This window comes from Mustela nivalis (assembly GCF_964662115.1).
Source record: "Mustela nivalis genome assembly, chromosome: 1".
Taxonomy (NCBI): Eukaryota; Metazoa; Chordata; class Mammalia; order Carnivora; family Mustelidae; genus Mustela; species Mustela nivalis.
The window spans coordinates 205,635,844-205,648,031 of record NC_139020.1 but is presented as its reverse complement, the minus strand read 5'-3'; the positions used below and the strand labels follow the sequence as shown (position 1 = coordinate 205,648,031).

Below are 12,188 nucleotides of genomic sequence, written 5' to 3'. Positions count from 1 at the left end.
CCTCAAATGCATGAAATAATTTCTTATTCAAGCTGTACAATTCTTGATCTTTGGAGAACATCTGATGTCAGGATGGAAACTTCTATTCAGAGAGGAAACAGGTATCTCTTCAAGAGGTCCAAACCTATTCACAAAACATTGAAATTAGCTTCTGATTAGAAAATATATGTTGTAATATTTCCACAATGTGAGCAATACCCATTTGTGTCAAAATTATTTATGTTCTGTTCCTTTGTGCTAGTAGTCACCTCCACCATATGGAGCCAGTCAATGATACACAAATTTCAGCATTTCTTCTTCTGGGATTTTCAAAAGAGCCAGAACAGCAGCCCCTCATATTTGGGCTTTTCCTCTCCATGTACCTGATCACTGTGTTTGGAAACCTGCTCCTCATCCTGGCTGTTGGTTCTGACTCTCACCTCCACACCCCCATGTACTTCTTCCTTACCAACCTGTCCTTTGTAGACATCTGTTTCACCACCACTACCATCCCCAAGATGCTATGGAATATTCAGACTAAGAGCCAAGTTATAACATATGCAGGCTGCATTACTCAGATGTACTTTTTCACACTCTTTGCTGTTTTGGATGTCCTTCTCTTGAGTATGATGGCTTATGACCGCTTTGTGGCCATCTGTAACCCCCTTCACTACATGGTCATCATGAACCCCCTGCTCTGTGGACTGCTGTTTCTGGTGTCCTGGATCATCAGTGTCTTGCATTCCCTGTTACACACTTCCATGGTGTTGCAGTTGTCTTTCTGTACAGAGGTCGAAATCCCCCATTTTTTCTGTGAACTCAATCAAATGATACAACTTGCTTCTTCTGACACCTTTCTCAATAACATGGTAATGTATTTTGCAGCTATGTTGCTGGGTGGTGGTTCCTTTCTTGGGATCCTTTACTCTTACTCTAAGATTGTTTATTCTATATGTGAAATATCCTCAGCTCAGGGCAGGTATAAAGCATTTTCCACTTGCGTATCTCACATATCAGTTGTCTCCTTATTTTATTTTACGAGCCTAGGAGCGTACTTTAGTTCTGCTGCTACCCAGAGCCCCCACTCAATTGCAATAGCCTCAGTGATGTATGCAGTGGTCACACCCATGCTGAACCCCTTCATCTACAGCCTGAGGAACAAAGACATAAAGAAGGCTTTGATGAGATTCTTTAGGATGACAGCTCTAAAAGGGACAATCATCCTGGAGTTGAATAAGTGCCCATAATTGCAAGGCCCAATGCCTGTGCCAAATGTTGAGATATTTTGATCTGATTATTTAAGTAAAACATACCTCTTTTATTTTTCCCTGGAATTTCTATTTTTTAAAAAATTTTGACCTCTGTGTACTTATATCACTCACTTTATTAAGCTTTATGTAACTCTGATACCCAAGAGATTTTCCCTTCATCATTTTCCTACTTTCTTAATATTTTTACTAACTGTGGATGTGAAATTTTTTGATATTGTCAATTATTTCAAATGACCACATGGATTGTTATGAACAATTCTTCGCAAATAAAATATATCATAGTGAGTATTTTTTCTTTTGATTGACCGACTACTCCTATTGAAAATGTATTCTTGGCCATTTATATAAGTTTATAACAGAGAAATATCTGAGACTGTAGTTCCCTTTTGTGACCATCATTCCTTTGTATATCACTACCTTAACTGCTGTTCCTGAGAATGCAGACTTCTGACATATTGAATGTTACAGCTGATCATGGGGATTTTTCTTTACACTAGGATCCTGTTGTTACAGAGCATGTTGCCACCATGCCTGCCATAGACACTGGCAAAATAAATGATAATAAAATACATGTCTCCAAGTGGAATCTACACAGGAAGACAAATATGGAAAAAACGGATTGACATAATATGGTCTAGAGTCAAACTTGACTTTAAGGATGATGAAGCAAAATATTAAAGTATACATTTATTGTTATGCAAAATATTTCTTTCTCACACTTCCTCTACCTATTGAATTATTGAATATCAGGGTCCATTTATAAGGTGTATTTATTATGATGAAAGACTGTTTTTATTAAACTATTTTCTGGTTTCTTGTTGAAAATTTCCAGTGTGGAATACAAATATGATTCCTTTCATTTCTCTAAACAAAATATCTCCCACCATTTGAAATTTTGCTATGTAACCTCAAAAGGGGCAGTGAACAAATAGCATCAGTATCATCCATTATATATTATCCTCATAACCACAGGATGACTCACCAGCAAGTTTGGAATTCTGTCCAGGATGTCACAAATTTTGTGCAAACATACATGTCCTTCCAGTCTTTCCATGTTACCTCAAAGGGTTCTCAATGGACTCACTTTTTTAATCCAGTGACATTCAATAAACTTGAAAAACAGAATAATCATGAAGGTGACTTTTGAGTATCAGATCTTTGTTGTGTACAAAGCATATAATAAATGATATAATGTCTTTATTATTGGAGAGAATGGAAGGGTAGGGAGTTGTTATCTCTCCAGGGATCCTCATGAGTCCTTAGTCAGGTGCAAATCTCTACTTTGTGTTTCTAAGACTTACCCATGAGGTACGTGGCTGTAGTGCTCTTCTGTCTTGAACAATATAGGTCATTTACTCTATTTATATGTGTAAACTCATCTTCTAGGTATGAAAAAAACCATTAAGTTTATCAAATGTGAATTGTATTAGTCTAATTATAAGAATTATATAATTATGTTGAATATATATGATGCGAATATACATAATTATATATTATATATGAATATATGTAATATGAATATAATTATAATAAATATAATTATATGAATTATATTATATGAACTTTTGCTTTTTCAGGGTTGGAAGACAACTCTCCTACCCTGATAGGTGTGACTCAGCTAACTATGCTCCAAATATGACCCTGATTAATGCACCCTAGGATTTTAAATTTTATGAATACCTTGGAGCATTATTACATGTGATAAATAGTACATATTTAAATTGTACAACTTTAGGAATTAAAAAAATCATTGAGAAGTGACCAGTACACATGCAATTATTACATTTCCATAGAAATCAAGAAAGTGCACAATAAGTCAAACTGTTTTGCTCTACAATTGTTAGGGTGTAATCTCTCCACCTCTCATTTTCTTGGGAGCACCCTGTGGAATCATAAACATGACTTTAAGGGGTATTGTGAGAAAAGATGAAATGTGTGGAAGTACTTTTTTCACCAAAGTATGTTCAAGAGTAGGGTTGTGTGAATTTAATTCTATGTTTATGTATACATATTTTGTTCAAACACATTCACATGCATATATATACATGCAGAACACTCCTAACATTCACTATAAATAATTACACCTGTCTATTGTGTTGAAAGAGAGCTCGAGAGAAACTTGGAGCCTAAAGAAATGAAAAGGATGAACTTTGGCCTTCACAAGATATTTTAGGAATGGTGAAATATAGACAAAAAATTTTTGAGTAGAACATCTGGCTTTAACTTTAACAGTGAATCACTTTGCCTATCTTAATTTCCAGAGTCCTCAAAGACACAACCACACTGGGGCACCTGGGTGGCTCAGTGGGTTAAAGCCTCTGCCTTCAGCTCAGGTCATGATCTCAGGGTCCTGGGATCAAGCCCCGGGATCTCTGCTCAGTGGGGAGTCTGCCTCCTCTCTCTGCCTGCCTTTCTGCCTACTTGTGATCTCTGTCAAAAAAAAAAAAAAAAAAAAAAAAGACACAACCACACGGACATTTATGCAAGGAGCTCTTCTCTATGCCAGCTAATAGGGCTTAATATCTCCAAACTGAATTTAGATTTTTCTTCTACTTCAGATAGAGTTTTAACTCAAAGTGCCCTTACTCAAGGAAATTAAGTGAATGAATTGAGAGGTTTAAATTCAGTTTCTTCAAAGAAAATTTTATTGGGGAGATATCTTTGTTCAATTTCCTATTACTGCTATCACCAATACCTCACTGAGGGTTTAAAAAACAAATTTACACTCTTCCAGTCATGAAGGTCAAACCAAAAATTAGTCTTATTGGGCTAAAATAAAGATATCTCTGCAAGACACAGAGATAATAAATTACTGACTAGTTATGTAATTCTGGGTCTCTATATTTTCTCCACAAAAATGCAAGTCCTTCCCTACTTGGTATCTGAAGAAGATTCTCCTTAGAGCCACCTTTTAACAGTTTTACAAAATAAACTGGAATAACAAATGATCATGAATGCTGCTGCATAACAACTCATCCTGAAAGCAAATGGCCTGCTTTAATGTTTTTAGCATCAATTGGAATTTTATGGTGGTGAGTTGTTCTAATATCTGTTGATCTCCTCAAGATTCTTGAGTGGGCTGTGTTTCAGCTAGGGGAGCTCTGATTATCTTCACAAGGCATTCTGATAAACCTGGGGCTTGGCTAGCTATCTATGGCTAGCCCAGGGTTGCCTTGACTTGGATAAGTGGGCTCTGTTTCACAGGTCCTCACTTCCTCTGGCAGCCCACCTGGCTTAAGTGGGTTTTGGAGGCAGAGTTCCAAGACAGAGCAGAGAAATGCACCAAGGCTCTATGGTCCACTATCACTCCCATCATATTTTTCCAGCCACAGCAAATTAAAAATACTAATCTAGCCCAGATCAAAATAGAGGAATAGTTTTCACTACCTGCTGAAAGGTGCTGCACACATTGCCAAAAACATGGCTATGGAGAAATATGGGGATGTGAGGCCATCTGTGCAAACAGTCTACCATTGGTGTAAATTTTAATCAAAGTTTTCATGTCCCTGTCCACCTTCAGCAGTGAAATGATCTCAGAGAAGACACTGAGATTAAGTTAGGTGTCCACTGGGAAGGTATGGAAATTCCACTCCAGAGGGTCAGGCTTTTCTCTAAAGGCAATATTTATTCCCACCCCATTGCCTGTTGATAACCATTCCTAGTCTAAGAAAAGATCAAAGAAATACAAGTTTTTCTTTCCATATGCCTCAGAAAGATCAGTACCTCCTTTATAACTTAATGACTGACGGAGTTAAGAACTATTGTATTACTGATGTCGTCTTCATGGCATCCTTATGCATGCATCCTTATGCAGATACTGTTTTCCTATTGATTGATCTTCCCATTGACATATTCATAATGGTTTTCATCCTGGTATAGTGTCTTGTTTTTTATTGGAGAGGGTTCTGCTGGAAGGAGGTAACATCTGAAATGCAAACAATGGCTCAACTATGGTTTAAAATATCTTGTTCTGGGAATCTGGATTCAAAGTCGATCCTCAGGAGAGATTAGAATCCATTTTGATCCAAGACACATTAAAAGCCAGGGTGAAAACTAACTTACAATTTAAATACCTTGAAGTAGACAGGAGTTTTTACATCCAAGAATATTATCCTTTACATGTTTTTACATCCAAGAATATTATCCTGGCTCATAATCAAGAATGGAGACAGTCAGTATTGTACTCATTAGGATTCAATAGGGTGGAAACCTGTTTTTGGAGAAGATCATGACCTCTTTCTCTCTCACAGACACAGACACACACAGAGAAACAAACAGAACAAAAGAAAACAAAAAACAAGATACCATATGACAATTGATAACAATTCATACGATGGTTGGATGTTGGTGAAGCTCTCAAACTTGTGCCACCATTATCATTGTGACCAAAAAACTTCTGAAGGCCATGTGGTGATCTGTGAAAGATTAATTACTACTGTTAAAACCATGAAACGACAGCAGCAGCATATCCACAAGGAATTAGAATTGTACATGAAACTTTTGATTTAAAAAAGCATCCTTACTCAATTTTTGTAGCCACATGGACGGACTGGAAGAGATTATGCTGAATGAAATAAGAGAGTCAGTTATCATATAGTTTCACTTATTTGTGGAGCACAACAAATAACATGGAGGACAAGGGGAGATGGAGAGGAGGAGTTCAGGGAAATTGGAAGGGGAGGTGAACCCTGAGAGAATATGGACTCTGAAAAACAATCTGAGGGTTTTGAGAGAGTGGGGGGTGGGAAGTTGGGGGAACCAGGTGGCGGTTATTAGGGAGGGCACGGATTGCATGGAACACTGGGTGTGGTGCAAAAACAATGAATACTGTTACACTGAAAAAAAATAAAAATATTTAAAAAATTAAAAAGCATTCTTTGATTTATAAACATGAGCCCACAATTTTACATGACAGCATTTGACCTCACATGCATGTCAAGAGCCACTAAAGCAAAGTTAATTGGGGATACTAAATTCTGTCATGTCCATTATAGTCACCAGAATTTTATCCAGCAAACTACTAGCTTTTTCATCATCATTTGAAAGTTTTTAAAAGAAATAATGTATTCTCCCATTAAGAAACAGTAATTGGGGAGATATGAACAAGTTATATAGTCAAATAAATGACAAATTTTATAAAAATGAAGTATTTAACCAGAACTATAAGAAAATTATTAATGCTCATGATGCAATTTTGCTTGAATAAAACTTATGTTTAAAAAATTAAATGCATGTAGAAGACAGGTTTAGGAATATTTTTCTTTATTTATCCAGTTTTATTGAAATGTAATTGGCATATAAAACTATGGTGATCTCATTGCTCCAAACCCCAACCACCAGCAAATATCAAACTACTGTCTGTTACTAGGAGTTCAGATTTCTGTATTTCACATATAAGGGAGATCATACACTACTTGCCTTTCTCTGACTATTTCACTTAGTGTAATGCCCTCAGGATCAATCCATGTTTCAACAAAGAAAAGGATGCCTTGTTTTATTTGTTGAATTCCATTGTATGAATGTGCCTTCATTATTAATTCATCTGTAGATGGATACTAGGCTGTTTCCATAACTTTTCTATGGTGAATAATGCTGTAATGAATGTAAGGTACATATATCTGATATATTCACAAATATGTGGCAAGTAAACCATGCCAACCAGGACAGCTGATGGGTGAGTGAAGAAACCAAAAAAGACATTTAAAAATCTTGACTCAAATGAAAATGGAAATACAGCTTATCAAAACTTATGGGATGTTGCCAAAATTGCTTTAAGAGAGAAGTTTATAGCAATAAATGAGCACATTAAAAAGAGATCTTAAGTAAATAACCTAACTTTATGAGTCAAAAAACTAGAGAAAAGAACAAACTAAGTCCATAGCAGCAAAAGAAAAGAAATTTAAAAAAATTTCAGAGCATACAGAAATTATATATAGACCAGAAAAGTAATAGAAAAATTTAACAAAGCTAGGAGCCAAAGTTTTGAAAAGGTAAGAAAAGGAAGAAGGTGCAAATAAATAAAGAAGCAGTTGGGACACCTGGGTGGCTCAGTGAGTTAAGCCGCTGCCTTCGGCTCAGATCATGATCTCAGGGTCCTGGGATAGAGTCCTGCATTGGGCTCTCTGCTCGGCAGGGAGCCTGCTTCCTCCTCTCTCTGACTGCCTCTCTGTCTACTTGTGATCTCTGTCTGTTGAATAAATAAATAAATCTTAAAAAAAAAGAAGCAGTGGATGTCTGGGTGGCTCAATTAAGAGTCTTACTCTTGGTTCTCACTCAGGTGATGATCTCAGTATCCTGAGATCAAACCCCACTTCCATCTCCATGCTCAGCATGGAGTCTGCCTCTGTCTCCCTCTCTCCCTTCTCTTTGTCTCCTTTATGAATAAATAATCTTCAAAAAAATTCTTAAAGTTTTTTTTGTAAATAGCATAAGTTGATATCTTACAACCAATACCACAGAAATAACAGAATCATAGAGACCACTATGAACAAGTTACTCTGAAAAAATGGACAACCAAGAATACATAGATATATCCCTAGAAACATTTAACCTACCACAAATAAATCAGGTAGAAATAGGAAATATGAAAAAACCAATAATGAGTAAGGTGATTAAATCAGTAATCATGTGTCTCCCAGCAAAGAAAATAAATACAGGGCCAGAGAGCTTCGCAGGTGTATTTTACTACTCATTTAAAGAATAATTAATAAAAATAATTCTCAAGACTTTCCAGAAACTTAGAAAGGAGAACACATTCTCTAACTCATTTTACAGGACCAGCATTACCCTAATACCAAAACCAGAAAATGTCTATACAAAGAAAAAAAAAAAAAAAAAAAAAGAACTATAGACCAACATCCCCGATAAACATAGACATGATATTTTTCAAAAAAAAAAAAAAAACAAAACAAACCAAAAACATTAGCAAACTGAATTAAACAACACATTGAAAAGATTATGTCATGATCAACTGGTACTTATCCCTGGGACACAAGGATGGTTCAACACAAGCAAGTCAAAAAGTGTAATACACCCCATTAATAGAATGAAATATAACAATCTTATGATCATCTCAATGCATGCAGAAAAGGTTTTGACAAAAACAACATACTTTCATGAGTTAAAAAAATCTTCAACAAACTAGGTTTAGTTGAGGAGGAACATACCTCAACATAAAAGAAGAACATATATGACAAACCCACAATGACGTCATACTCAAATGGTTAATGGTTAGAAAACTTTTACTCTGAGATCAGTAACAAGACAAGGTGTCCACTCTCACTATCCATTCCTATCCAACATAATACTGCAGGTCCTAGCCAGAGCAATCAGGGTAAATAAAGAAATAAAAGGCATCCAAATCAGAAAGAAGTAATAATGGAAGAAAGGAAGGAAGGAATACAGAGAAAGAAAGAAAAAGAAAGACAAAAAAAGAAAGAGAGGAAGGAAAGAAGGAAAGGAAAGGAAGAAAGAAAGAAAAGAAGGGAGAGGTAAATTGTCTTTATTTACCAATAATAGGAACTAAATATGAAAATCCTGCAGACTCAACCCTTTATAACAGTCTCCATGATAAACCCCTAGTCATGTGTAGAATTGTTGAATTACTGTAATAGTTGTTGTACTGTTGTACTGAATATATTGTTCTGTATGTTGATTTTGTGTCTTGCACCAATAAAACTATGTGGAATTGAAAATGACACTTGTGGTAGACCTTTTGCAGAGATGGCCCCCATTCACCACTTATCACTGAATCCATGTATTTTGCAAGGTGAATGTGAAGCTCCTTACATTGAGAGGTAGAATATATTATTTCCGCCTTTGAATCTAGACTGAACGTAACATTTTATTTGCCTTGCCTAATAATGTATGATGAAAATAACTGTGTTTCAAGGGGCCTTGGTGTGTTTCTCCTGTTCTCTTTTAACCCTGCTTCTGCTATGTAAGTAAATCTAGGCTATTCTGCTGCAGGAGGAGAAATAATGTGAAGCAGAACCCAGAACCCAGTTGCTCTCACATTGGCCAAACTAAACCAGCATACCACCAGCAAGCACCCAAAACGTGAGAACATGGCCAGAATTAGCAGGGCATTTTTAGTGGGCCCACAGCTGACAGCATGCTCATGAAGAGACCAGGAGAGACAGAAAGACTTTTCCATCATAGACTCCCATAAAATTAAAAAAAATATATATATATATATATCATATATTGTTTCATTTTGGCTTGGCTTATTATACAACAATAGCTGACTGATTCAATAATCAATGTAAACAGAACTGAGAATATTAATAATCTACTGCTTCTTATTTTTGACATTTGTTCTGATATTTGATAGGAGTATGCATAATGGCCTGGTTATTCATATTTATTTCAGATAACTGTACTAAAAAGTGATTACTATTGAGATTCTTTTCTAGGTTACTGGTAGAAGTTGGAAAGACCTGTGTGTTTTTGCAGGAATAATTTGTGGGAACTTCAGTAACAAGTTTTCATTCCCAGACATTTATGAGCAGAAATTCCAGCTCTTTTCTGAGTCATCTTAGATCATAGTATTGGAAAGAGTTTATAATATAACAAAGAAATTAATGACAGAGTAAATACACTTATTGTTCACTCACAATACAACATTTATGACAACATTTTTAAAAGGGAAGAATTTAAGTTTAGGGCAATAGAGGGAGTAACATTGGTAGGTAGCACTGGAAATTTTCAAATGGAAATCATCCAATTAAATAATATAAAATCTGCCACCAAATTCTTCACTCCAGTTAAAACAAATAAACAAACAAACAAACAAACAAAAAACCACCTCTAAACATGGATACCAAATATCCCACATTTGAGTAGATGAGTAGCTGAACATCAGCGAACACAGGTTTTCTGCAATAAAATATGGTGTGATAGAAAATTTTACTGCTTCATATTTCGGGATTTCTCTGATACTGAGCTACATTTAGTCACTTCATTTATGCAAATTTGTCTTTCTGTAGATTACATTTGAAGGGTGTTTTTGTTTGTTTGTTTGTTTTTGTTTAGGATTTTATTTATTTATTTATTTATTTATCTATCTATTTATTTATTTATTTGACACAGAGAGAGAGAGAGCAAGCACAAGATGGGGAATAGCAGGCAGAAAGAGAGGGAGAAACAGAGCAGGGGGAGTCTGATGTGGGACTCAATCCCAGGACCCCAGAATCATGACTGAGCCACCCAGGTGCCACTTGAAGGGTGTTTGAATAAGCATTTTTTGTCTTATTCTTCTCAGTACATTCTTCTTATTCTTCTGTGCCTGAGATACTGTGTATGCTGAGCTGATAAGAGAAAAAGATCCTCTTGAGAATCATGAAGCCCCATGACTAGTTACAAAACAAACTAGTAGGTTAAAGCCTATATTATCAGGAAAACCATTTACGGTAATATAGTAGAAAGGAATGGCAGACAGAGAGTGAAAAACTGTGATCTCAAATTTCCTCTACAATAATATTATAAAAATGGCCTCAGTTGCCAAATGTAGTTTATTTCATCAAACTATGACAGTTCATCACCCTTGAGGCATGTATGAATCCCTAAACTGTTTCTGATTCGAGGTTGAACCAACTTCAGAAATTAAGAAAACAATAGGAAAAATTGTTGGCTATCAGAAGGAGCAGAGAGTTTAATAAAGCAGTTGAACTTCAGAAAAATCTGAAACTCTAGGATATAAATAGAGGGATTAAGTTCATCTTTCAGGATCTGATTAAAGAATCACAATTTCTGGCTGTTAAGTATTAAGGCTGAAATCACAGGTATTTCTTTAAAAATGGTCCTTTAATGACTTCACCCTGAAAAGTACATTTAGAGCCTAGTTTATGTCTTTGTTCCTTAGGCTGTAGATGAAGGGGTTCAGCATGGGAGTGACCACTGTGTACATCACTGAGGCCACTGCACTTGTACGGGGGCCCTGGGTCTGTGTAGCAGAAGAGCTAAGGTACACTCCTGGGCTCAAACAATAAAATAAAGAGACAACTGAGAGGTGAGATGCAAAGGTAGAAAATGCTTTGTACTTTCCTTCTGCTGTTGAGATCTGATATATGGAGGAAACTATCTTAAAGTAAGAATAAAGATTCCCAGCAAGAGGACCACCACCCAGCAGGATAGCTGCAAAATAAATCACCACATTATTCAGAAAGGAATCAGAACAGACAAGTTATATCATCTGATTGAGTTCACAGAAGAAATGGGGAATTTCCAAGACTGTGCAGAAAGACAGCCACAACACAATTAGGTTTTCTAACAAGAAATGAAGGATGCTTATGATCCAGGATACCAGGCAGCAGTCCACAGAGCTGGGGGTTCATGATGACCATGTAGTGCAGGGGGTGATGGATGGTCACGAAATGGTCATAGGCCATCACAGTCAGGAGGAAGTTGTTCAAACCTACAAAAGATATGAAAATATTCATCTGCATGATGCAGCCTTCATAAGTTATGACTTGGCTCTGACTCTGGATGTTCCACAGCATCTTGAGGGTGGAGGTGGAGGTGAAACATATGCCTACAAAGGACAAGTTGACAAGGAAGAAGTACATGGGTTTGTGGAGGTGGGAGTCAGAGGTGATTGCTAGGATGATAAGCTGGTTCCCAAGTTTGGTGACCAGGTACACGGAGAGGAAAAGCTGAAGAGGAAGGGCTGCAAATCTGGTTCCTCTGAAGGTCCCAGAAGAAGAAATTCTGAAATTTGTGTATCATTCTCTAGTTCCATGTCATTGATATAACCAGCAAAATAGACAAAGAACATGACACAATCATGCATTATTAACCTGGCAGGTGAATTATTGTTTATTTTCTGCACTCAAGAAATTACCGTTTCTATTTAGGTATGGAACATGATAAAAGCACTAAAATTAGGAACAGAAGGAACTATCTCAACATAAAGCCATTTATGAAAACCCACAACAAAGA

At 36.3% G+C, this 12,188-nt stretch overlaps 1 protein-coding gene and 1 pseudogene across 2 annotated transcripts; one reads left to right on the top strand and one right to left on the bottom strand.

Annotated features, from left to right (window-relative positions):
• Positions 1-248: 248 nt before the first annotated feature.
• On the top strand, positions 249-1,226 carry LOC309853261 (olfactory receptor-like protein OLF4; the record flags this gene model as incomplete). Its single annotated transcript, XM_082711104.1, has 1 exon — positions 249-1,226. Exon 1 carries the CDS (start codon positions 258-260, stop codon positions 1,224-1,226), a length of 969 nt encoding a protein of 322 aa, XP_082567230.1. The 5' UTR covers positions 249-257.
• Positions 1,227-11,088: 9,862 nt separating this feature from the next.
• On the bottom strand, positions 11,089-11,988 carry LOC309863473 (olfactory receptor-like protein OLF4; annotated as a pseudogene). The gene has a single exon. The product of its transcript is annotated as an olfactory receptor-like protein OLF4 (transcript).
• Positions 11,989-12,188: the final 200 nt, after the last annotated feature.